Source organism: Myxocyprinus asiaticus, chromosome 1 (genome assembly GCF_019703515.2).
Source record: "Myxocyprinus asiaticus isolate MX2 ecotype Aquarium Trade chromosome 1, UBuf_Myxa_2, whole genome shotgun sequence".
Classification (NCBI taxonomy): Eukaryota; Metazoa; Chordata; class Actinopteri; order Cypriniformes; family Catostomidae; genus Myxocyprinus; species Myxocyprinus asiaticus.
In genome coordinates, this window is record NC_059344.1 from 2,179,123 (window position 1) to 2,206,846 (window position 27,724).

Consider the following 27,724-nt stretch of genomic DNA (forward strand, 5'->3'; position numbering starts at 1 on the left):
AAATATATTATTACTTTTGTACTGATGGTTTCCTCAATGGTTTGTTGTTAAATGAAACCAAACATTTCTAAGAACTTGGCACATGTGTTTTAAAGGTGTCATGAAATGCAATTTTTTTAAATAATTTAATTATCTTCCCTGAGGTCCACTGATAATGTTAGTGAATGTTTTTAGGACTAAAACAGTCCTAGTTTAGTAATAAATGATCATTTTCCACCCTGTTTTTTGCCCTCTCTCTGAAAAGCTCGGGTTTGGTCACAGTATCTCGTTTAAACTTCAGTGTAAACGCCCACTGTTCTGATTTGCTAACACCGTACAGCCCCTCGAATACACAGTCATATTTTAAACGCAGTCAGAGGAGAATGAACCAGCTCTTTATAACTTTAAGTCTATAAAGCTAAATATCAGGGTTTACAAATAACACACATCCAGTGGTAGTGGTAGCTCAGTGGTTAAGGCTCTGGGTTACTGATCAGAAGGTTGGGGGTTCAAGCCCCAGCACCGCCAAGATGCCACTGTTGGGCCCTTGAGCAAGGCCCTTGACCCTATCTGCTCCAGGGGCGCCGTATCATGGCTGACCCTGCACTCTGACCCCAGCCTAGCTGGGATATGTGAAAAAGAAGAATTTCACTGTATATGTGCAAATGTATAATGTGTGATAAATAAAGAAAATTAATTAATTAATTAAAAATTAATTACATCAGCACCAAAAAGCAGTCCACGCATATACATAGTCCATAGCACGATGAATAGACAAACACGCATAGGTGCTCTGAGGCGCAGATCACCAGAAACGTATCCAGATGGCCAGCTAGTCCATGTTTAAAGCTACACCAACAATTAAAAATAGCGCAGATGGGAGTAGCGTAGCTTGTGTTCAGTACAGCAAGAGGCAGAGCTTCTGAGTTGTACCTCTTTTAAAAGTGGCATGATAAACATGACAATGGTAAAAGACGGCTGTCTAATGCATGTTATATGCAAAAAAACAAAACAAAAAAGAAAACTTAAAAATAGTCCAGATGTGTCCCCTTTGGTGTTCAGAAATAGTTGGTCACGCTAGGCCTGCCTCTCTCTCCCTCTCTGTTTACGATATGAACTGCACACCAGTGGGCGAGACAATGAGCAGTGTCTTGTGATGTCACAAACTCACAGTTTCCATTACGAGAAGTTTCATTAGAGGGGAAACTATAAATGCTCTTTTTAGACTGGAGTGGGTGTTTTGAGTTACAGTATGTTTTTATAGTACAGTTAATTCTTATATTTCTAAATATCAAGGAAAATGTTATTTTCCATTTCATGACACCTTTAAAACCTCCATCTCTCCATCTACGAGAGTCATTTACTGAGTTTTCCTTGGTTCATCTTGGTTGCTGTTCACTGTGCTGGAAAATAAAATAAAGGAACGTATTAAAATGGTACTCTACACATAAACAAGAGATTGTCACTCCCAAGGCATCCAGCACCAATGCTTGTGCAAGAGTCCTGCATGTCACTACATAGAAAAGTAATAAGAAACTTTTGGTGTCAACACACTGATGCGAATGGCATCAGAATTGTATCTTTTTGAAATGATATGTTGGGGTATAATTTTGACATATTTGGGGCAGTTTTACAATATTCAGCTCGTTGACAGCGTGGGATGTAATGTATTACTAAGTAATTAATTACTCTAATTAAATTACTTTTTCATTGAAAAAAGTAAAGTAAGGATTACTCTTAATTTTTCAGTAATTTAATTAGAGCTACTTCTGATGTAATTGTGTTAAATACTGTATAGACTACAGAGAAATTCTATATAAAACAATAGTGAATTTAAAATCGAAATTTAATGTCTAATGTTAAAATATATGTTTTCTAATTTAACGCTGCTCCCTTAAATTCTTTTGCCAGTTCATGAATAATTTATTTGATTTTATCTGATTTATTTGAAAGAATTAAAAGAACAGTTTCATGTCTATCCTTGTATTTTTCATCTGGTCGAGGTTGATCAGGGTTTTAGAAAGTAATTAGTAATAAGTAATGCAATTACTTTTCAGACAGAGTAATTAGTACAGTAATCTAATTACACTGTAGAAGATGTAAGTAGTAGTAATTAATTACTTTTTTAGAGTAACTAAAATAAATACTACACTGACAGGTCATCAGTGATACTGTATTAATAACCTACATTAATTCACAATGGTGGCCTTGAGTTTGTTTTCCCTTATAAAAGTTGTCTATGCTGTTGAAGGGTGGCATGAATGTTTTATTGAGAATTCAGATTTACCTTTCACCTTAAGCTCCTCCTGCAATTGTTTTGCCAGATAGTTCATCTTCATTTTTTCCAAGATGATCAGAGTGAGTTGAGCGGCACCATCTGTACGATAATGATCAATCATGCACTCCACAACTTCACATCTTGATTTGTTCTCCAGTCGACTTTTAGAGATTTTGAAGTCTTTTACACCTTGAGTCAAATGCCATGTAAAAGTTTTCATCTCCTCAGATTCCAGTTCATCCAAGTGCTCAAGGAGAATTTCACTTACAGTTCTGTTCCCTACAGCTAATGACAAAATGACATCAGATGACATGCCAAAATCTGAGTGACTGATTACTGGATGATTTTTTTTTTTTTTTCTCAGAATTAAGATCAGGTCAGATCTGGTGAACCTTCAATCTGAAATATACTTTATTTATTTATTTTCTTACCACAAGAGCTTTGTGTTTCTCTGCTTCCATCTGCAAAACCATTCAAGACATTCAGCACAAACAAAAGTAAAATGTATAGCATTATACAAGATCTAGATTATAAAAGAGCTTATACTTGACTGTATGTAAATGTGGAATATACACCCAAATACACACTGGGGCTTTCACTAAACAGTTGCGCCACTTTTGTATGTGGTATTTCAGCGCAAATACCTATGTCATATTCACTAAGCGACCGCAATCTATTTTAGCAAGAGCAATCAGCGCTGAAATTACACTGTCTTGAGTCATTGGCTGAGTTCAGAATTGCATACTACCATACTACTCCTACTATTTCTGGTGTTGATAGATATGGCAGAAGTAGTAAGAGTAGTATGGGTAGTATGCAATTCCTAACTCAGCTATTGTCATTACTTTCCGCGTAAACACGCCTCCTATCTATGTAAATTAGGCTCATTGTAGATTGTGCTTCATTCACAAAAACTGCCTGCCGCAATATAGATTGTGCGATTACCGCAAATCAAATTAGGCAGTAACATTAATTTTGTTTGTGAATAATTCATCAAATAATTATCAAATGATGAAGAAGAGCTGCTATATATCTAGATGTGCTGTGTAGTCAAGTGCACTTTTGCCATGTTTAAGAGATGATCCAGGTGTCTGGATCACAGTGAAGATGTACAGTTCCAGCAGGGTGTCTCAAATATGGTGGTCTGCGGCATTCTCCGCTATTTAGCGCTCAGAATAGTCCCACAAAGTTGGAAAAATTGCATTCTGCACACTTTTTGTGTGTGTTTGCGCTGTTGGCTGATCTGCATAATTAATTTAGTGAATGGGGTGCTAAACCAGTGCAAAGAGCATGTGCTAATAAATAGCGCATTTACCGGATGCAGTTCATTCTAAGTGAATTCCCCCCCAACTGTTTTTGATTCTTCATAAATAATATTCAAAATATTTACTGCTAAAATGCATCTGTATAATCCATTGGGAAAAGTTTAGCATTTTAAAGTCACCGTACCCACTGTGGAGGTCATCTGATGGTAATCACCTGAAATGATAAAGATCACACAATACTTTAACAATTTCAATTATGTAATATAAATCATCTGTAGAATGTTAGTAAAGTAATAACACACCTTTGTTTACAGGCGCAACATAATGTAACAATCAGTTAAACATGCTGTACATGCATCATCAAACAAGAAAATAAACTGAAAAATAAGGAAAATATACACTATTTTCATGTTGAGCATTTTTTATCCCATAAAAAAAATCTATAATACATGGTTGCTTAAGACATTACTAACATACTAAGACAGTAGCCCTGAAAAGCCAGACTTATGTTTTAGTTATATTTACAAGCACTTTGGTCAAACTGATCAGCCACAACATTAAAACCACCTGCCTAATATTGTGTAGGTCCCCCGTGTGCTGCCAAAACAACGCCAACCCGCATCTCAGAATAGCATTTGTATCACCACAATTGTACAGAGTGGTTATCCGAGTTACCGTAGACTTTGTCAGTTCGAACCAGTCTGGCCATTCTCTGTTGGCCTCTCTCATCAACATGACATTTCCGTCCACAGAACTGCCACTCACTGGATGTTTTTTTGTTTTTTGGCACCATTCTGAGAAATACTCAAATCACCCCATCTGGCACCAACAATCATTCCACACTCCAAATCACTGAGATCACATTTTTTCCCCATTCTGATGGTTGATGTGAACATTAATTGAAGCTCCTGACACGTATCAGCATGATTTTATGCACTGCACTGCTGCCACACGATTGGCTGATTAGATAATTGCATGGATGATTGTTGGTGCCAGACAGGCTGGTTTGAGTATTTCTGTAACTGCTGATGTCCTGAGATTTTCACACACAACAGTCTCTAGAATTATTTTTAGAATGGTGCCAAAAACAAGAAAATATACTGTAAGCGGCAGTTCTGTGGACAGAAATGCCTTGTTGATGAGAGAGGTTAACAGAGAATGGCCAAGGGATGTGCCGTGGGCTTTGAGACTAGGCAAGCATCAAAGATTTTGTAATACACATTATTAAACACTGTGCCCAAAACACATTATATGGGTAAGTTTAATCAAAGTCTGTCCACTATCAGCCATCTTTGGAACACTCTCGGGAGGCTATTTACAGTCATGCCAGTGCAGCTCCTATCTACTTGAATGGGGGGACACCGAAATCTCAAAAACAGTCAAAATTACGACAAAGAACATATTTCAAATCAGCAATAAAATCTGATAATATTGGAATAAAAAACTGTGCTTCTTGATCTCATATTATGCTAAAACACACACATTTCCAGCTTGTATAGCTAATGCGCATGTGCGTTAGCTAGTTGATTGACAGGCGATGTCTGTATCTAACAGGTGATTGGCTCTTTTACCTGTAAGGTGGGACTTCCTATCTACATCCATTGACAGATGGACGCAAGAACTTCTTGGTTGGCCGTTCAAATTTTTTCCCATTCATTTAAATAAAAGTGGCCTGTCTCTGCTAAATAATCTCTGGTGTAATGAAGCAGAAATGTTATTAACATAAATTATTGCCTTAGAACCCACTGGCGAACTTCATGAACAAATTGTTTTAAATTGTAATATTTCTCATATCACACAAATGAAAGATTGTCACATATTAAGCCGAGCTTGTTTGTCCATTAAATCATATAATGAACCATAATGCCAGAAGAGCATGTTTTGAACAACAAAAAGAAAAAAGAAAAGATTGCCAGTTACTTGTTTCAACATCACAAGGTCTCACACGTCACTCTTCCCACAGTTCAGAACCACTGGAATGAACAGCAGCAATTAACTAATCTGACCACCAAAGACAAGAATCTTAGCCTGAATGCACAAGGCAAATGAAACGTAGACACGGCAGTCTACATTCCTTAATATATATATTTTTTTAAACAGACACTGCCTCCTAAAATTAGAACTATAAAACTGACAGAGCATAACACATGAACACAAGAAGGACATGAATACCAGATCAACACCTCATATTCTCAGACTAACCAGAAACAATGACCTAATATCTGTGACCTAGTATCAATAACACAGATTTTTAATAAATACATTAACTTACTTTTACTTGAACACAAAATCCATGTGTCTCTCCTTGCGAACAAACATCTCCGTCACTTTGTTGGTAAAGTCGCCCGCTTGTTGAAGTTTCGTTAAAGTTTTTAATTAACTTTACGACATCCATGTAGTTCTTCGATGCTTACACTGCAGATATCCATTTTAGTGCTTAACACATTAGTTACGTGAACTTGAACGAGTTGACACAAAACTAAAATCTAGCCTATCAGATAGCGTGACTGAAGGAAGGAGCTTTTGATTGGCTTACTCATTTTGGTAAACATGTTTACCTTGGCTATTTGTAGTAGTGGGCGTGATTCAGTTTGAATGAACGTACAGTGTTGAATGGAAGGGCGGTAAATAATGCTTTGAATCAGAGAAAACATAAAATAAAGTGCTTATACCTGAGGGTGCCGCCAAAGCTAATAAATGAATAACTGTCTGTGCTGCTCAACTGAGATGAAAGATGACAAATTTGAACAAAATAGTAGTTTATATAACAATTATATTTAAATATTTCATAGTGTAATCTTTCTTTTCACCCTTCTGTTAGGTAAGCACTGCTTACCTTGCTCATATGGATGGCACATCCTGGAATGTTCAGACTGGTTTGAACTGACAAAGTCCACGGTAATTCAGATAACCACTCTGTACAAATGTGGTGAGAAGAATATGCTATTCTGAGATAAAAGTTGGTGCTGTTTTGGTGGCACGAGGGGTACCTACACAATATTAGGTAGGTGGTTTTAATCTTATTGCTGATTGTTGTATACTGTACTGTCTACAAACTGACAAGCCTGATTTTAAACAGAAAGCACATTTTGAAAAAAAAAAAAAAAAAAAGGAAAAACAGAAAAGGCTTAAACTTAATTATGGGGATGTAAATGCTTAATTTTTGGCTGGTTCATTCTTTTGGCAATAGGTAGTGTTTATTTAAAGTGAAGATTGACATGTTCCCTGGGAATTCAACCCATGAGATGGACGTTTCTAGCTGTAATGATGAGTCAACAGAGTTGAGATCCAAGTACAGCTTTTAATAACAATAAACGTAGTAATTCAGACAGGCAGGGGTAAATCACCAGCAGCAGTAATATCAAAAGGCAGTCCAGAGGGGTATTCAATAAACAGGCAAGAGATCGGGGCAGGCGGCAGACAATCACAGGTTATATCCAGGTAAAACAAGGCAGTAATAGTTTGCAGGCAGCAACGGATCAATGACAGGGTAAACAGTCCAGGATAATACACAGGTAATTCAACAAACTAAGAAAACGCTCAGAAATGTCAGCCTCGGCAAAACGTCCTCCGTTCCCTGATGGAGGGAACGAGATGTTGTGTCGATATAGTGACACTAGGGGTCACTCTTGGGAGCCCCAAACACCACTGGTTTTTTGAAAAAAGGCCAATGAGATTTGGCGAGTGGAATTTTCATGCCACTCCCCCGGACATATGGGTATAAAAGGAGCTGGTATGCAACCACTCATTCAGGTTTTGTGCTGAGGAGCCGAGACCAGGTCCCGGTCATTTCAGCGGGTAGTTCAGCATTGTGGCAAGAGGGACACAATGTCTCGTTCCCTCCATCAGGGAACGGAGGTTACGAAAGTAACCAGGACATTCCCTAACTGTCACTCACTTGACATTGTGTCGATGTTGTGACACTAGGGGTCCCTATACAAAATGCCACAACTAGCTGAACTGTGTTGCACGAACTGGCAGTGTGTGACGAGCAGACTGCTGTGTGCCTCATGGCCAGCACACCAGGCCATAAGCTCCGGAGAAGCGGGTCTCCTTGCCCCAGGGTTGCCCATCTCAGAGGCGCTTCGAAGCCTTCCTGGGGTTCTTGGCTGCCGGCCGTGAGACGGGTGGCATCTGCTTCCTGCGCTGGGCTCCACGCCGGGGCCGGGCCACGAGGGCGGGCTGCGGCGGAGCCAGTGTTGTTGCTTTAGGAGGACGCCCTTGGCGACGAGCAGACGGGCTGCGGGGTCTTGAGCCGCGCAGGGGCAGGATGTGTTGTATGGCCTCCGTCTGCTGCTTCACCTCCGAGAACTGCTGGTCAAAGTCCTCGATGGTGTCACCGAATAGGCCAACCTGGGAGATGGGGGCATCAAGAAACCGTGCCTTGTCAGCCTCGCGCATCTCAACCAAGTTGAGACAAAGGTGGCGCTCCTGGACCACCAGGGTGGACATCGCCTGCCAGGGAGACCGCGCCATGACCTTTGTCGCCCGGAGAGCGAGATCGGTCGCCGAGTGCAGTTCCTGCATCAATCCTGTGTCATAACTACCCTCGTGCAGTTCTTTTAGCGCCTTGGCTTGGTGTACTTGCAGGAGATCCATGGCGTGCAGGGCGGAGGTGGCTTGTCCAGTGGCACCGTAGGCTCTAGCCATCAGCAACGACGTAAACCTGCAGGCCCTGGACGGGAGTTTTGAGCGCCCACTCCAGGTGGCGGCGCTCTGCGGACACAGGTGCACAGCGAGCGACTTATCCACCTGGGGTATTACCAAATACCCCCTGGCCGCTCCGCCATCGAGGGTAGCAAGAGCAGGGGAGCTGAAAGACTGGGATCGGGCAGTAAATGGTGCCTCCCCCGATCTTGTCAGCTCCTCGTGCACTTCCGGGAAGAAAGGAACGGGGGCGGGGCGTGGCCGTGGGTGGCGCCCCAAGCCCAGGAACCAATCATCGAGCCGCGAGGATTCTCGCAGCCACCCGGGAAAGCATGTCTATCATTTCCGCATCGGCCTGGGACTGGGTGACCACTACCAAAGAAGGAAGCCCAGTCGAAGCTTCTGTGTCTGACTGGACGATCCAGCTTTTCGCTGCTGCGCTCGATAACTCGCCTTCTTCCCAGGCTCCGAACAAGATGTCGAACTCGCCCTGAGACGAGCCGGCGATCTCGTCTGAGCTTCCAACCGGAGCAAGCAAGCATGTTGGGGAATGGGAGGTCTGTGGGGGGATACCCAGTGGAGGTGGTCCCATTGAGGTCCTCAAATGGCCCCCAGTGATAACCGGCATGGCCTCACACCCGTAGGTAGAAGGACCGAGGCGGGGAGCCGATGGGGTGGCTGGCTTTCTTACGAATGCAAGCCACGAACGCAACGTTGCCATGGTCATGTTCTTGCAGTGGAGGACAAGACCCATCCAAGAACGATGTCTCCGCGTGGGCAGCGCCCAGACATGAAAGACAGCGATCGTGGCTGTCAGAAGCGGAGAGATATCGACCACAACCAGGAATAACACACAGATGGAAAGGCATCTTTAAAAAGACGTTCCGGTGTGCCGCTCTTTTAGAAAGAAAATATACTCTTTTTTTTTTTAAATATACTCTTTTAGTTGTTTCTGCCGAAGTGACCAGGGGCATTCTCTACACTCCATGGGTGCAGAGGGGGAGAAGCCGCTGAAATGCGCCGTAGAATCCAGCAGTTGAGGTGAATGAACTTCGCGGATGAATTCAGCTTCAATGAATAGAACCGCTCTGCTCCGAAGAGAAAATCTGAATAAGTGGTTGCATACCAGCTCCTTTTATACCCGTATGTCTGGGGGAGTGGCATGCAAATTCCACTCGCCAATTCTCATTGGCCTTTTTTCAAAAAAGCAGAGATGTTTGGGGCTCCCAAGTGTGACCCCTAGTGTCACTACATCGACACAACGTCGAGTGAGTGACAGATAGGAAACAAGACTTCGCAATGACAGGGAGTGAGAGTGAGACTTAAATAGTTGAGTGAATTGGAAACAGGTGAACAGGTGATCATTGACAGGTACAGGGATTATGGGAGATGGAGTCCAAAGAGTTAAAGTCAAACCCCATATGATGCAGCCCTCTGGTGGTGAGCGGGAGGAACAACAAAAGACGGGATTCATTACACTAGCACCATGTTCTACCAACAGCTTTGTTTTTTTTGCACAAACTTCTGAATAAATCTTACCTTGGCGTATACTGGCATGCCATACAGGTTTTTGTTGTGCCATCAGCTGAAGGCAAATTTCCTCTTTTGGATCTTTAATAAATACTTCAAAAAAACGTGGCATAACAGTACTGTATATAAGCTGTAGCTCCTAATGGAGAGAAAGAAAGAGGTTAGGAGGGTTTGTGGACATTAAGGGTGAAAGTGTGGCTTGGTTGTATTCTACAATTATTAAGATCAGATAGATTTTTCACTCCTGAGCAATTGAGGACAATAAAAAACAATTAAACATTATATTATTAATGCAGTGGTTATCAAGGGTTGGAGGCATTGCAAGCAGGCCACAAAAGACTGTCCATGTTCTCATATCTCTTTCACTTTCACTCATTCAAATTCGCCACAGTGACAATACAAGGAATATCCAATTAAGTTTAAGCATATGTAGCCAGGTGTGCTTGACTCTAAGATATTACTGTTTTTTTTTTTTTTTCTGTTATAGCATAATTTCCTGTAAAGCTGCTTTGAAACAATATCTGTTATGAAATGCGCTATTCAAATAAAAATGACTTGACTTGACTCATTGTACTGTGCTTATGTGAACAAATACATTGGTGCATGGTCGTCAGTTTCGAATGGTGAAGCATAGCTGCCACGGCCATTATTACAAGTATTGCCAGTACTGCCATGACAATGATATTTTTTATTTTAGTGTTGCTCTGCAATTCTACTTGCCTCTGTGTGTCATTCAGATATGAAGGGACCAGGGGTGTAAAATAATTTAGTAAATATACTTAACTATTATACTTAAGTATAATTTTGGGGGATTTGTACTTTACTCGAGCGCATCTAAAATGGAATACTTGTAATTACATTTCCAAAGAAAAAACTAATTTTTACTCCTTACAACTTTATAGAGACTTGAAAAGTACCCAATGCATTTTTGCAGATCCTTTCCATTTTTCTTACTGGACTGAAGCCGCCTTTTCACTGCATCAGAGAGACAAAAAGTTAGTCAGTTCTAATGAAGAGTCATATGGCGACCTCGTGGAGGTCCGACCATCTGAAGAAGCAGAATTTCAGATCCGATTTGAGCTTAAAAAGCATTCAAATATTTGTGCAACTAGACCATATGTGACCTCCCGATCGGATGTTATGTATATATTAAAAACAACGTGCACAAAGAAATCTTGACGTTTTTTGTCCTAAACTTTATTCTCAAAACTCCTGCTACTTTTACAGATTGGACGGTTCTGAATGTGAATTGGGGACACTAAATTGCCCGTAGTGGGAATGTGTTTGTCTGTGTGTGCTGCCCTTTGGTGGTCTGGCTACCTGTCCAGCACTCCCTGTGCTACACAGGACAAGCATCTATAGAAACTGGATGGCTGGAGAAAAATAATAAATGTACAGTAAATATTAATTCTGAATTCAATTAAATTCATTCATATTCTCAACAAAATCACACAACTTTATTTCCACAACTCACCAAACCAACACTACTTACTTTCTTCAAAGTTTAATTTTAATTTTTTGAATTTATTTTTAACTTTTTATATGTCTCAAGAGACTGGCTTTTCTGACATCGCAAGTCTTGCGTGCCTTTTCCCATGCAACAAATATGATATTTTGACAGTTCATCAGAAATGCCCAAATTGACAGTTCATGACACTAAAAGGTTTTCCCAAACAGATTAAGTTTTTGGGGTAATTTAAAACTATTGAGTTTTAAATTAACAAAACCTACCTCCCTACACTAAACCTTAAACCTAAACCTAAACGATAGTGTGATAAAAAGCAAATGTGAGCTAAAAAAACCCCACAACCACATCATTTGGAGGTGCTTCTATGACACTTTCAGCTCACATGTTGACTCACGTGCTCTTCAGGAGTACAACACTCTATCAGTTGAGCAACTGCGCAATTTGATTGCTCTAGAACAAGCTTGTAAATGTAGTTGCTAACGTAATAACATTTTTAAAATATATTGCCTTACAAATCATGTGCTATAGTAAAAGTGTTCAATGTCATCAGATAGCATTATGTGAGGAACAGAGCAAAAAATAAGTGTTTATGAACTGATAACGTGCCTTTTTAATTGTGATTTGTGTGAAAGTGAATAAAAGTCATTGCTACTGTAGCGCCTCTAGTGTTCATTTCACCAGGAAACTGCTGCGATACGTACAACAATATTTTGTCATATTGCTGTGACTTACAGTAAGCTTTTGTAAACTGTCACATGTATTGTTAAAATTCTAAAATTTGCTCAAATTCATTCTAGGTAAAGCACATTGATGATGCACTGCACCTGTGTTGTTCCTTCACTAATATTATCCTTTTTTAGGAACGCTACATATTACATTGCTGTCTCTTATCTCATTTACTTGCAACTACTGTCTACTTCTGCCTCAAACAGAGTTCTTAAATATCTTTTAAGATTCAATATCACGACCACAAATAATTGTTTTGGAGTTAACACCATTGAAATTGCTGAAATGTGCTTCTTAATATCAAAATTAATAAAATAAAATAAAATCACTTTATTGTCACACAGCCATATACACAAGTGCAATGGTATGTGAAATTCTTGGGTGCAGTTCCGATCAACATAGCAGTTGTGACAGTGATGAGACATACCAATTTACAATAACATCAAATTAACACAACACAATTTAAACATCTGATATACACAATTACACTCAACAATATACAAATAATAACATACACGTCTCAGGAAGAAGAGGTGCTGATGAGCCTTCTTCACAACGACTTCAGTGTGGATGGACCATGTGAGTTCCTCAGTGATGTGGACACCCAGGAACTTGAAGCTGCTGACTCTCTCCACTGGTGCTCCATTGATGGTGATGGGACTGTGTTCTCTGTCTTTTCTCCTGAAGTCCACCACAAGCTCCTTTGTCTTACTGACGCTGAGGGAGAGGTTGTGCTCCTGACTCCAGTGTGTCAGAGTGTGCACCTCCTCTCTGTAGGCTGTTTCATCATTGTCAGTGATCAGACCTACCACCGTCGTGTAATCAGCAAACTTAATGATGGCATTGGAGCTATGTGTTGCCACACAGTCATGTGTATACAGGGAATACAAGAGTGGGCTGAGAACACAGCCCTGCGGGGCTCCAGTGTTGAGGGTCAGTGATGAGGAGATGTTGCTGCCTATTCTAACCACCTGGCGTCTGCTTGACAGGAAGTCCAGGATCCAGCTGCACAGCGAGCTGTTTAAGCCCAGAGCCCGGAGTTTCTCATCTAGCTTGGAGGGCACTATGGTGTTGAATGCTGAGCTGTAGTCTACAAACAGCATTCTCTTTTTTCCAGGTGGGAGAGAGCAGAGTGTGTTGTAGATGCAATGGCATCATCAGTGGAGCAGTTGTTGCAGTAAGCAAACTGCAGTGGGTCTAGAGAGAGAGGCAGCACAGAGCAGACATAATCTCTGATTAGTCTCTCAAAGCATTTGCTGATGATGGGGGTCAGAGCAACAGGACGCCAGTCATTTAAACAAGTTATTTTTGATTGTTTTGGAACAGGCACAATGATGGATGTTTTAAAGCATGTGGGGACTACAGACAAAGAGAGGGAAAGGTTGAAAATGTCCGTAAAAACACCAGCCAGCTGGTTCGCGCACGCTCTGATGATGCGGCCCGGAATGCCATCTGGGCCCGCGGCTTTGCGGATATTCACCCGTCTGAAGGATCGGGTTACATCCGCTACAGAGACGGAGAGTGAACTAACCTCTGTAGCTTCAGCAGCGAGAGCTCTCTCCGCGAGGGCGGTGTTATTTCCCTCGAAATGAGAATAAAAAGTATTTAGCTCATCCGGGAGAGAGGCAGCGGTGTTCATGGTGGAGTTTATATTCCCTTTAAAGTCCGTAATGATGTTAATTCCCTGCCACATGCTTCTAGAGTTGGTGGTATTAAACTGTCCTTCAATCTTGCTCCTGTACTGGTGTTTTGAGGTTCTGATAGTTTTTCGTAGGGCACAACTGGCTTGTTTATGCTCCTCCGCATTCCCGGAATTAAAAGTGGAGGTCCGCACATTAAGTGCCGCACGAACATCGCTATTAATCCAAGGTTTCTGATTCGGATAGATCTGTACTGTTCTGGTCGGAACCACGTCCTCTATGCACGTTCAGATGAAGCACATTACGCTATCAGCGTAAAGCTCGATATCGTCATCAGAGGCGGACCGGAACATCTCCCAGTCCGTGTGATCAAAACAGTCCTGTAGCGTAGAGTCTGATTGGTCCGACCAGCACTGGATCGTTCTGAGGGTGGGTGCTTCCTGTTTCAATTTCTGCCTGTAAGCGGGCAGAAGCAGAATGGAAGAGTGGTCCGATTTGCCAAATGGTGGGCGGGGGAGGGATTTGTAGCCATCCCGGAAGGGAGAGTAGCAATGGTCCAAAACCCGGTCCCCTCGTGTGTTGAAACTAATGTGCTGGTGGTATTTTGGTGCGACTGATTTTAAACTGGCTTTATTAAAGTCCCCGGTCACAATGAACATGGCCTCAGGGTGCGTGGTTTCCTGCTCACTTATAATCCCATACAGTTCCTTGAGTGCCCGGTCTGTGTCGGCTTGTGGGGGAATGTACACAGCAGTGATAATGACCGCTGTGAATTCCTTCGGTAGTCAGAATGGTCGACACAGAAGCATAAGAAATTCCAGATCAGGAGAGCAGAAAGACTTGATAGAATGAACGTTCCTCTGATCACACCAGGATTTGTTGATCATAAAACATACACCACCTCCTCTAGTTTTACCTGAGAGGTCTTTCACTCTGTCCGCTCAGTGCACGGAGAACCCCGTGGGTTCAATGGCTGAGTCTGGAATCTCCGCAGACATCCAAGTTTCCGTAAGGCAGATAATGCAGCAGTCCCTCGTATCTCGTTGGAAAGAGATCCGCGCTTTCAGCTCGCATAGCTTGTTATCCAGAGACTGAACATTTGCCAGAAGAATAGTGGGTAGTGGGGGTCGATTTGTGTGGCGTCTTACTCTGATGAGAATGCCGGCTCTGTTTCCCCTTTTCCTTTTGCGTTTCCGTGGCCGTGCTGCCCAGACAAAGGGCTCCGCTTGCGTGTTTGTAAACAGCGGGTCGGCATTGAGGAATGTGAAGTCCGGTTTACAGTGTGAAATTGCTGAACCAATGTCCAAAAGTGTTTGTCTGTCGTAGACAATAAGGCAGACAACATCCAAGACAAAAAAACATAAAAATTGTGAAAAAACAAACAAAACATTACTATGTTGTGTCGGAGCTCGCAACGCAGCAGCCATACTCGGCGCCATCTTGAGTCCGTAATATAGCCTATAATGCATTTATTTTCCTTTCAGAATGCAATGGTTACTGTCTTAATCCATTCGGTTCTTTTCTTAAGAAACAAAATTACATGTGACGAGTTTTAAAAATCACCAGGGGTGGCGTTTACATATGGCAGAGTATGGCAGTTGCCACACCCTATCATGATAGTAAAACTTGGGACATATACACCTGAGAAGATGCTTATTAAATAAATTAAATTATTAATAGAACAGATTTGAAATTGAACATGACAATGGCATGAAGTGTCCGTCATTGATTTTTGGTAGCAGGAGGTCACTGATGAGCTCTGTTTTCTTCATAATGCCAACTTCTATGATTGGATCTCGCATCAGGATTGTGGGTAGTGTAGTTCTAACTGGGTTTTTGGCAATTACATATTTTTATTTGTTATTTTACAGAAGCACATACAAACACTTAACCTCACCTCAGAAGTCATGCCAGATTTATACATTATTGCTAAAAAATATACTGTATCTGTGGAGAGAACAGGATTTTTAGGGAGAGTTTTGTGGTTTAGGAAATAGACTGCTTATTAATGCATGGAAGTTCAGAATTAGGAAACCTGTGGCACACATACGTGCCACCATTGGCATGCAGAGGGGTAATTATTGACAATGGGCAATAGCGAGAAACCTCCAGGCTGGCAGAAGCCGCCAGTGATGGATCACATGATTCAATCCACCAGCCTTTTATGTATTAAGACCTTTGTAAGGTATTAAGATCTTTGTATAGAGCTTATTTGCAAATTAATTTATCCTTGTATGATATTCATTACTAAGGGGAAGAAAACTGCTTCATAGAGGCTGGCCAAGTGAAGAGCTCCGAATTCCAAAAATTAATTGCAAGTTCTTGTAAAGGCGTTAATGTATAAGAACAGATCGATAAGAATAATGTTATTATTTTGGAATGATAAGTGTAAAATTCGGGTCTCTTTAATGCAATAGTGGCTGGCTGGACTGGCCAAACATTATGAGTGGCAGTTCGTAATTAATAGACCGCTGTAATGGTAATTACAAATGGCAATTAATCCAATTAGATCCAAGAGAACAGATTAATGTAATTCGTTGGAGTCAGAGTAGGAGGAGAGCAAAATTCAGAGCTGTTCAATGCAATAGCAGTTGGTACTCTGCCATTTATGAGCGACAGTTTTCTTCCGGTTGAAATTAATTTCATTCAAGCAGAAATTGACATCGTAAATGGTAAGCTCCTTATAAATGCCTTAATACATAAGAACAGATGAGAGATTGAACCCCATTCATCCACTCCACTGTGGGGATCAAACGAGGCAAAGCCAAAACTGTTATGCTTGCGTGGCCCACTAAGTGTAGAGATGCGCTTGCCACTCTGTGGTTCCTATGAATGGTTTATCTACTCTAGTCTCTCGCTCTTGCCCGTGTTCCAATATAATTACCCCTCTGTGTGCCAATGGTGAAACGTACACGTGCCATAGGTTTTCGACCCCTGAAGCCTTTTAAACTACTTCTGAACATCAATGCATTAATAAGCAGTCTGTTCTCCAAACCACACTCCCGTGATAATGGTACAGCCAACAGCGCAAATTGCAAGACGCAAAAAATTTAAAATGAGAATATTGGTGATAAGTCATTTATTTTAAAAATATTTTCTGAAGTTACAATTTAGAAAAAGTAAAATTGAAGAAAAGGAGAGGAAAAAGTCAATTATCCATTCATGAATTGACCGGAAAATTAATAATGAAAGTTTCAAATCGTTTTTCTATTTTTGTACAGTATTTGGATTGGTATGGTCTGAAAAATGAACTGTAAGGCATTACACGGACCATTCACATGGTGCAAAAGTGTTTTTATTGCTTTCTGTATTGCTGTTATGTTTAAGTCTGTATCTGTGCATTCTTATACAGTAGTATTGTGGTTTTTGCACATATTTTTATACATATGTAATGTGCTTTTATGGTAACTTTACTCTAATATGTCGGTGTGGTATGGCCAGGGAAAAATGAGTCATACCCTAGAAATTTTGTGAAATGCTGCCAGTTGAAATCAATCAAGGTAAAAATAATAAAAAATAATGCCAAAGTACATAAATCCATTAACTCTGACAGTGAATGCTGTTTTTTTTTTTTAAGACATCAAAATCCAACATCTCAGCCTGGATGAAGGAATGGTGCCTTAAACTCTTTCACTTGTGATCCCAGTCAACCCATCAGTTGACTACAACATCACAAATGGGTTTAGCAATACTAAAACCAACCAGGGGTGCGTTTCACATAAAACAACGTAACTTACTGCTTAACCTCCTATGATGTGGCGTGTTGGTAAAAATATCAGCACAAGAATGATGGCTCAACCACAATAGCACGTCAGTACAAGGATGTTTATTTACAATGTCCATTTTTCCCGATCAGTCCCCAAAAGTGCACAAAAATATTTCCAAAAATATATACACGGCTCTTGGCTGGATTTCCTTCTACACAAAAGAACACAAACACACTACTTGGAAAAATGGCACCACTCTTGCACATCTTACTCCTCTCAAAAGAGACCCCAATGTGAGAGAGAGCCACACATATAAAGCGGAGGCTTCACCCACTGGGGACAAACCATTGTATGGTAAATATTAGGTAAGTATCAGTAGATCAACCTTTTTCAAAAAAGGTAAGTAAACATCAATATATACATATACATATATAATACAATAAACATAATATAAATATATTATGAATATCCATATTTTCCACACTCTCAATTGTTATTCTCCATAAATTAACAACAGGAATGTTCCCCTTTTCCCCCAGACACATAAACACATAGGACAGTCCAGCCGCCAGAGACATCACACAAGCGCGGTGCGGGAAACTCTGATTTAAGGTCTCGCTATGCGCTGCCTGCGTTTTGCCCCTCGCACTTCCGTACTCTCGGCGGACTGAACCCAGAAAATGCTACAAGATGGACAATCCACAGCACAAAGACACAGACTAACAAATATACTGATGAGTAAATAAAGATGTTGTGATTCACTTATCTGGTGAGTGCATGTGGTTATTGGGATGGCAAATTAGCAGTGAAAAGCGATGTATAATGGGAGTGTATGCGTGTATGAAAATAGAGCAGTAGCGCAGTCCCAAGTGTGCTCCTGAGGGAAACGTTAAACAACTGTAAGTGTGTGAGTAGATGATGAGTAGATAACTAGATGGGCCGGGATTGTTAGTGCTGTCCCAGCCAGAGACCTCTTTCACATTACCTCCCTCCTCTCCTGGATTGACGAAGCTTGGGAAATTGTGACAGAAAGTCTGCTGTGACATTACACCTCCCGGCTCTGTGACAGACCTTAAGTTGGAACGGCTGCAGGGAAAGGTACCAGCGAGTCACCCAGGCATTATGGTCTTTCATGGTATGTATCCAGGTAAGTCCTCTGTGGTCTGTCTCAAGGTCAAATTCCCTTCCAACAGATAATACCAGAGGCTGTCCAGTGCCCACTTAATGGCTAGGCCTTCCTTTTTGATGGTGGAATAATGGGTCTCTTGGGCAGAAGTTTAAGGCTAAGGTAAAGGATGGGTTGCTCTTGGCAAACATCCCCTTGAGCCAACACTGCTCCAATCCCCTTGGCGGAGGCATCCACCTGAACTAAGAATCTTTTAGTGAAGTCAGGGCTCCTCAGGACTGGAGATGTGCACAGATGATGTTTTAACTGTGTGAAGGCCTGTATGAAACATCTGTACCATCTAACTAGCCCTTGGAAAGAGTGTACCTCCTCCTTGGTGCGGGGTCGAGGACAGTTGTGTGCCGCTTCGACCTTGTCAATTTGGGGTTTCAATTTGGAACCCCAGGTAACAGGTCTCTAGCCTTGCCCACTCACATTTAGACAGTGTTACTATCAGAAATAATTAATAATTATTTCTTTAGTTATTAATTAATATTTAAATAATTAATTGAATCAAACTCATTAAAACCTCATATGGGGCTCCAGTAAATGTAGTGTGCTAAGTTTAGGAGCAAGTTTGGTTATTAGTGATAATTAATAATTATCAAAGATAATTATAAATTATTAAAATCAATAGAACATTGATGAGAATCAATGTTAGCTTTTTTAATCCTTTAATTCAAAAATTATCAAAGATAATTGTTAACTGTTAACATCGATGAAACATTAATTAAAATTAACACTAGCTTATTGATCATTCAAATTCAATCATCAAAGATAATTATCAAAAATCAGTAGAATATTAATAAGGATTAACATTGACGGGGCACCACCCTGAAATCAGGGACTAATAAACAAATAGTAAAACAGTCTCAATATTAGATTGTTTCCTTAGGAAAATCGACATCTGTATAATATCGATTTTCAGGAAAAAAAAAAACAATGAATGAAGGTTTGAATCCGAGCACTGACATCCCGTCAGCATGACACAGGTGTATGCAAAACAAACCAAAACACTTTTCTTTGTAATATAAACAAAGTTTATTTATGCAGTAATATCAATTAATAATTAATACAATGCAGTCAATAAACTTCTGACTTACAACTACAAACTAAACAGTGATATGATTAGATAAGGAAATAAAAATAATTCTATAACACATAAGGTGTGTGTGTGTGTGTGGGTGTGCTTGTGCAGTTAGTACGAGAGAGAGAGAGAGAGAGATGACAGCCCTAAAGCCGATTTCACGATCGTGGGAGAGAAAACAGCTGTCAGTTTATCACTCAGAGACACGGTGGACGGCTCGTAAAAGTCCCGCTTTATTTGACTCTTTAATGGATGAACTCAGTTGCTGTCTCACCCGCGATGGCGAAATTGCACAACAATCCAATTTGGTTGGACCACAATACAGCAAAACAAATTTGTGATAATTAATACCCTGAGTATTAATAATGAGCGGACATGGCGGTCCGTAAACTGTACAAGCAAAAATCTTGAAACACAAGAATAGCACACTATAATATTCTATCTCTGCCCAGACGTAAACCTCTTACTTGAATCGCATGAGGACACAGGTAGAATGTGTTTTCCTCCATCCTTTAACTCTGACCCGGTTCCTTGAGGCTCGGGTGATGACAGGAGGCCGTTTCCTCGCTCTGTCAGCGGGTGGTACGGCTGTTGATTCTCAGCGGGCTGGCGGAGAACTCAGAAATGTAGACTTGATTGAAGATGGAAGAGAAATCTTTAATTTCTTCACTTCTGTAGGCAAACAGATGAAGATGCGAATTGCTCGGTTAGAGTGTTCTGTTGAACACAGAGTAATCTCAACTCGTCCAGCGAGATGGAGATTGTATGGCTACAGTTTCAAGTCGGATGTTACTTCCTTGTGCCACGAGGTTGCACGTGAGAGCAGCATTGAACTGCGTCCACACACTACAAGCAAAGTTGCTGGAAGCAAATCTCGAAAGCATTTCAGTGGTATTTCAACTCCTGATGATGTCATGGTTTGAGGTGACATTCTGTTGTGTGCCTCATCCAATAGGAGTTGAGAGTTTGATCCTTTAGTGAGCAAGGCTTCATGGATTTGTAGTCTGTTTTGGACTCCCTTTGTTTGATTTTGGCACGATTTTTATAAGTAAGATTTACAACTTGGAATGTGGGGGCTTGAGTTAGGTTTTTAGGACTGTGTTAGGCCTGCCTTTGTCTTCTATCTGAATACATGAGGCCCAACATTCCCCCCTTTGTTCTGAAGAGTTGGTTGTTGTCCAGCATCTTTAGAACAACTGAAGGGCCGAACAGTTCTTGTCGGTTCAAAGTAACCTGTGGGTTACGCCATCCATGTATTCCTGATAGGAAAGAAAATGGTTGCACAGTCCATGCAGTTCATTAGAGTTCACAGAGGCTTTATCGTCTGGACAGAGATTGAGGTACATCTGGGCATAGAACTTCTAGCTAAATCTAAAACTACATTAAATCACACAAACATTTCAAGTTATTGGAAGGCACAGCATTAACCATAACACAATCCTTTGTTGTTCTTTGGTCATAACACAAAATCAAAGTAGAACCTGACATTGGTTACTAGGAACAAAATGTTAGAGGAAAGGAGGGTTAAAGGTTAAAAGGCTTATCCTTGGAAATGATGGGGTTAACCTGTGGGATGGGCTCAGTCTGGTGTGTAAAACGCGGCTGTATGAGAAGTGAGTCCAGTCTGGCCTGTAGGTGTTGAATGTACCTGTATATGGTGTGTGCAATAATTACGATGATGATCCAACCACTAAGGAGGAGCCAGAGGGCAACCAAACTGATAGGGTGTTCTTGGTAAGATGACGATCTGCTAATGTGACTAGGAAATATAGTGGTCAAGCCAGTCGGTTTGAGACTGAACTTCACTAATTTCATCCCTTCAGCCTGAAGCTGCTGTCGAAGGGTGTCATCAACGGTGAGGCTGTGACCTCTAAATGCGTCCATGATCTCAGTTTCTGCATCATTTTGTCGATGTTGAGATGGAGGACAATATTGTCAATGTGCATGGTGGCCCCTTGGGGAACCATTAAGAACACCGTTTGGTTTGGTAGCCTTAGTTTAGTGGCTGTATCATGGCAGTCGTATGACATTGGGACTTCAATGGCTGGTGTGTTAACGAGCCAGCGATTGCCTGCTCACTCTACCTTTGTCTCTGTTCCTTCATCTTTGATGGACATGCTACCAAGACACTTGTTCAGGGAATTCGGCTCTTAGGCCACAGAGGTAGTTAGTCACCTCTCTAACAAAGGGGTTGCGTTTTGACAAACCCAATGAATGTACTTTGTCTTGGTACACATGTTGAGGTTAGGGATAAGGTAGAGCGAGGGGTCCTCATCATGGTAGGCGAGTGTTGTTGGTGTTTTGAGGTGAATGTGTGCATTACCTCTCTGAAAACCAACATTAAATATAGACTTTAGTCTGTATATATTCAGCCTATGATGGAAGATTGAGGATAAATCCTGTTTTGAGGTTCTGAGGATTTACATGGATTGGAATTTCAATGCCAAAACTATATGCCATGTGTATCTGTGAAGGTTGCACAATGGAGATAGTAGCAGATCTAAGGATTTGTTCAACAAGGTCTAGGGAGACCAGGTAAGCTGGAATCCTTCCATCACTCAGACTGTTAACTGAGGAGCTAATTTCCCTGAGGAGGTCCTGCATTAGATCTCTAACGATACACCCATAAGTTGTTTTCTCTGACAAAGTCCCTAAAGCGTGCAAAGTGTTATTGATAAGAATGGATTGCAAATTTACAGTGACTATAGTACCCTGAACGGTTTTACCCAGGCCCTGTAATTGTTCTTATTGAAGTCGTCGTCTCTGCTGGATTTTTGGAAGATGGCGATGTGTGCATCTGAAGCTGGCGAACTGTTGTTTGGACCAAGTGGTCTCGATATGTCAACCTGAGCCCACATGTGTCCACGACGGCAGTCAATGAGTGGAGCCAATCAGTTCAGTAGGTCCTGGCCAACTAACAGTGGTTCCGTATTAATGGGACATATGTAAACAGGGTCTATTAGCATCATCCCTTGAAAGGTGTCAATCCAGGCCCGTTTTGTGATAGATGACCTATCTTGCATGTAGCTTGTGATGCTTACGTTGCAGGTCTCCATCTATAATGGTTTGCCAAGGGAGAGCTTTGCTCTAGCCACCTCTGCGAAGGTGTTGGAACCCATTAGACTATTTCGGAAACGGTGTCGAGTAGTGTGTGGGAGCGGAATGACCCATGTGTCAGGCATTGCCCTTACGGTACAGATCACCCAAGAAGGTCAGAAAAGGAGGGTGTGGCATATTAGGAGTGACTGTTTAGGGGAGCAACTTGGACACTGTTCCCCTTTTCCCGACCTACAAAGTAAACTTTTGCGTTAACGGGAGGGGGTACATCGTCTAGTCATACTGATGGGATTTCAGTGCTGTGTTCCTTTGAGGAGGTCGACGGACCTGGTGAACAACGGAGCACGTCAAGCTTAGTTAGTAACTCAGTCAAGGGTCTCCTTATATCCTCCATTTCCTCTCTCAAATCTTGTTCTCTGAGGGGATTCGAAACGTGCATTTCTTTTCGGCCGGTGAATGTTTTGTTGTTCAGGCCTGCCATGACCCTGGGGGTGTGTCTGATCACCACCCCCCTGGTTCTGTTGTCTACCCTGCTGGCGGGGTGATAGGCGCCTCTGGGGTCCCGTTCTAGCATTCACCTTAACGTGAGGCATTTCGTTGCCTTCAAGTGCTAGGTCTGCATATTCTGAGGCTTGGATCCCCAGGGCTCTGGTGTCACCTTCGTGCCCTTGGGCAGGGCGCACGCATGTCTCCCATGCCAGTTGCACGTATATTCTGATTTCCTGCATGGTGGGGTTGCTCATTCTGCAGTGCATTGTGACGTCATATCGCACGCACTCGTGGAGGTTGTGAAGGAAAAGAGACTTGAAACCTCGTTCCTCCTCCAGGCCTGATTCGTTACTTCCTTGGAAGTACGTGGTTCTCAGGTGTCTGTAATACTCACGCAGAGGCTCGTGCGTCTTCTGGGTGACAGCGAAAGCAGCTATTGTAGCAGAGGCTTCGTCGATATACAGCGAATACTCCTCGCGTAGGGCTTTACACAGAGCTGAGTAGCGGTTTCGTGTACCAGTCGGTAGCGTTTCCATGAATGCATGGACACTCCTTACCGTGGTCTTCCATATAAGCCGGGTTGTTGACATAATCAACTAGTTCCTGCAATGCTTCATCACAACGACTAATATTGTAGCCGTTAAGGTTCTCTCTCTCCTCTATGGAGAGACGGAGGACAGCAACAACTACATCTTGCAGTGCTGGGTTGACTAACCTCGACCAACATCCTCCAGATAAGTGGCACAGTAGTCCTCGCAGTTTTTGTGAACACGATCCATGAGCCGCTGGAATGTCGCTGGTGCCCCATGTAACCCAAACGGCATAGTTGTGAACTGGAATAGGCCTATCGGGGTCCTGAAGGCGGAGCATTCTCTGGACTTCTCATGCGGAACCTGCCAGTACCCTTTACAGAGGTCCAATGTGGTGATGTACCTGGCTCTTCTAATCCTCTCAACTAGCTCGTTGATTCTGGGCATTGGGTAAGCATCAAACTGAGAGACAGTGTTGAGCTTTCTGAAGTCCAGACAGAGCCTAAGCGATCCATCTTTGTTCAGGACCAAAACAATCGGACTACTCCATGCTCTAGTTGATGGTTAAATTACTCCCATGTCTCTCATCACATTAATCTCCTTTTTCAGTGGGGCTACAAGGCTTTCTGGGACACGGTACGGACTCTGCCGAATAGGTGTAGGATCTGTCAGGTGGATGGTGTGCTCCCACACATTGGTTCTCCCAGGTTCGGGGCTGAAAAGTTCAGGGTAATCAGGAAAGATCTCTGCCAGCATCTCCCTTTGGCCCCTCTCCAGTTGGTTCAGACTCACCACAGACTGAGGACGTCTCACAGCCTCATCATCCACTCTGTCATCATCTTCCTCATCTTCTGGGACCACCTTACATGTGATCAAGGCCTTCATCCCCACAGGCATCCTCTCTCGCCACTCCTTGATGAGGCTGATGTGGTAGACTTGGCTCTCCTTTCCTTTGTCTGGGTGGTGAACCTCATACGTGACTGGTCCCATTTTCCTAAGAATGGTGTACGGCCCTTGCCACTTTGCCAACAACTTTCTCATAGATGACAGCAGCAACAGCAGCACCTTCTGTCCAGCCTGGTATTCTCTGTTTTGGGCATGCTGGTCATACCACAACTTCTGGGCTTTTGGGGGTTTCTCGAGGTTCTCTCTGGCCTGTTCTTGGTACATCTACAGATGGTCTCTCATTTGCAGCACATACTGGATGATGTCTTGCCCTCCCTCAGCAGATGGTGTTGGCACCTCCCAGCTCTTCTTTAACAGGTCCAGTGGGCCCTGAACAGACCACCCATACACCAACTCAAAGGCAAAACCCTGTAGAAGCTTGGGGCACCTCTCGGTACACTAAGAGCAGAAAAGGCAACCATTTATCCCAGTCCTTTCTGGTGACATTGACAAACTTTCTAAACATGTTTTTGAGAGTTTGATTGAACATTTCTACAAATCCATCTGTCTGTGGGTGATATGGACTGGTTTGAATGGGAGTGATACCAAGCTGTTGATGGAGTAGCTTCATGAGTCAGGATGTGAAGTTGGTGCCTTGATCGGTAATGATCTCGTCTGGGATGCCGACTCTGGAAAAGAGCAGAAAAAGTGCACCGATTACCTTGGCAGTGGTGATGGTGTTTAGAGGGAAGGCTTCTGGGTACCAGGTCGTGTAGTCACATATAACTGGAATGTATTGTTTGCTGGTAATTCTTCTCTCCCGCGGTCCCACTACGTATATCCATGGCAAACCTTTAGTATGGAGAGGAGATCACGTGTAAAGGACACAGCGGAGCTCAGGCCGACCTGCGTACCGCACTTGTTTTCTGACAGACAGGGCATGTGGAGCAGTATGTAAGCACAACTGTGTACACTGATGGCCAGTAAAAATGGGAACTAATTTTGTGGTGTGTTTTCTGGTGTGCTAGGTGTCCTGACCAAGGTATGATGTGTGCAAGATGTAAAATGAGGGACCTGCAACTTTCAGGCACAACAAGACATTTAACACCATCAGACAACATACAGAACACCATTTTCCACAACATACATTTCAACTCTGATAATCATGACTTTGGCCTCCCCCCCCAAGCCCTTTTGGCAAACAAGGGCTTCAGTGTTACATCAGCTGCCTGTAATTGGGCAATATTTTTGGGTATCTTCCAATCCCTGACCTCCAAATCCTCAGTAGACCCTCAGATGTGGGAGTACCCATATACTTCTCCAGTCGGTGCTGCCGATGAAGTTATTGCTGCCCTGGATCAGACTATTGTCTAAGTCCGGCAGGGGCTGCAAACCAACTTTGGTTTTGGCCCGTGTTAGCACTGGGCAAGACACAGCATATGCCGTAGCATGACACATATCAGATATATTCAACAGGTCACTTAACACAGGCATATCCTATCCCAACACCATATCAGCAGGTAACCTTTCAACCACCCCAATGCTCATCAGACACAACTGTTCATTAACATTGACCATAACCTCAGTCATAGGATACATTTTTCTGTCACCATGAACACACTGTATAGCAATGGTATTGGAATAGTCAATCAGTTTTTCAGAGACATGACTGTGCTTAATGAGGGACATTGAGCTCCCTGTGTCTACCAAGGCCTTCAAAGTTTGTCCATTAACAATCACATCATGGAAATGGGCAGTAAGTTCAGTACTATCTCCACTATTGTCACCCTTTCATGGCACATAACAAAAACTAGTGAGTTTAGGCTTACACACTAGACAATTAGAGGCTTTATGGCCTGGTTGCTGGCAATAAAAACACACCAGTTCTTTGCTAGTACCAGTAAAGGTGTTATCTTCATTTCCCCGTTCAGCGACCTTGTTACCTCTGGCATCTGATGACTGTTGACATGGCAGTCCTCCCTCACATGCATTCTGGTACTGCGTTGTGAGTTTGGCAGCTGTCAGTCCATCCATTGGCACATATTCCCTCACCCAGGTCTGTACATCGTAAGGCAGAACCCGAAGTAGCTGCCCTAGGATGATGGTCTCTCCTATCTCATCCTTACTGCATTGCTCTGGTCTGACCCAGCAACAATAGAGCCCCTTTAGATGATGGTAGGTTTAGGTGGGTATCTCTCCCAGGGTTGTCAATGTCTGCCTGAAGCATTGATGATAGTTCTCCACAGAAATACTGAATTTCTCCAACAGCGCCTCTCTCAGGTCATCATAGATGATGGCCTTGTCCTCATCTATGGTGATGTATGTCTCCAGCGCCTTTCCGGTGAGTGATGGCACCAATTGACATGCCCATTCCTCCTCTGGTCATCTCCAGGTCTTTGCCAGGTGCTCAAAAGAGCGAAGATAGTACTCTATATCCTCCCCCTCTTGATATGCTGGTATTCCGGGGCTCCTCACGTGGCACACACGGCTGCTCAGTCACCTGGAGGGGATCTATAGATGGATGGAATATCCCCTGAGGTCTCTCCGCTGACGTCCCTATATTGCAACGGGCCTCTGGGGTGGGGAGCTCCAAACGCAGGCTCAAAGTCGACTCTGGTGATCTCTGCCGCTGGATCGACTCTTGGAGATCTCAGAGTTCGTAGATGAGGCCCTCCTCCACCACTATAGTACGATTCATCGTTGGAGAAATTAAGCTTGTCATGACTGTTTCTCGAAACCGAAGTAACTATAATCGCTCATCCATCGTTCAAACCAAATTGGTTAAACAATATAGAGCTGTCGATAATGATGTTAGGCAGGGGGTGGAGATATAACTTGAATATGTGATTATTAAATATATATTAAAAGAGAATATTAAATTATAAAAGCTCATTTAAACATAAATGAAAAAGTCGTTTAATGTGAGAAAGCTGCTAAAGACATGAAAGCTACATGCACTGTGTAATGTGATAGATACATCATCTCTACATCATACTTCAGTGTTCCCCCGATGCTCTTAAAACACTTTCTCTTAACAGACTTTAATCCCTTAAACAGCTGTATTTGCGTTTGCATGATGTCTCAGAATGCCACTTTCTGCAAAACCCTGGTATAAGTCATTTTCTTAAATGCATGTGAGCATGGTCAAAGTGTTGACCAAATGGAAGATATATATGGAATGAAAGATATAGAAGCCTCAGCGAAGTCAAATGATGTCCATACAGCAAATTAATAAGGAACTATACTTCTAACCACAGGCAAAGGACTGTAG

General features: G+C 42.3%; 1 protein-coding gene across 1 annotated transcript in view; it reads right to left on the reverse strand.

The window, feature by feature from the left end:
• Positions 1-252: 252 nt before the first annotated feature.
• Positions 253-27,724, reverse strand: part of LOC127442107 (NACHT, LRR and PYD domains-containing protein 1 homolog) — a 53,007-nt gene continuing 25,535 nt past the window's right edge. Inside the window, exons 4-8 of the mRNA XM_051699904.1 lie at positions 9,709-9,838; positions 3,707-3,736; positions 2,689-2,718; positions 2,267-2,542; positions 253-1,382 (exon numbers count right to left, since the gene is read on the reverse strand). Of these exons, the coding sequence (XP_051555864.1) occupies positions 1,375-1,382; positions 2,267-2,542; positions 2,689-2,718; positions 3,707-3,736; positions 9,709-9,838 (474 nt within the window). The 3' untranslated portion in view covers positions 253-1,374. The remainder of the gene's footprint in view (positions 1,383-2,266; positions 2,543-2,688; positions 2,719-3,706; positions 3,737-9,708; positions 9,839-27,724) is intronic.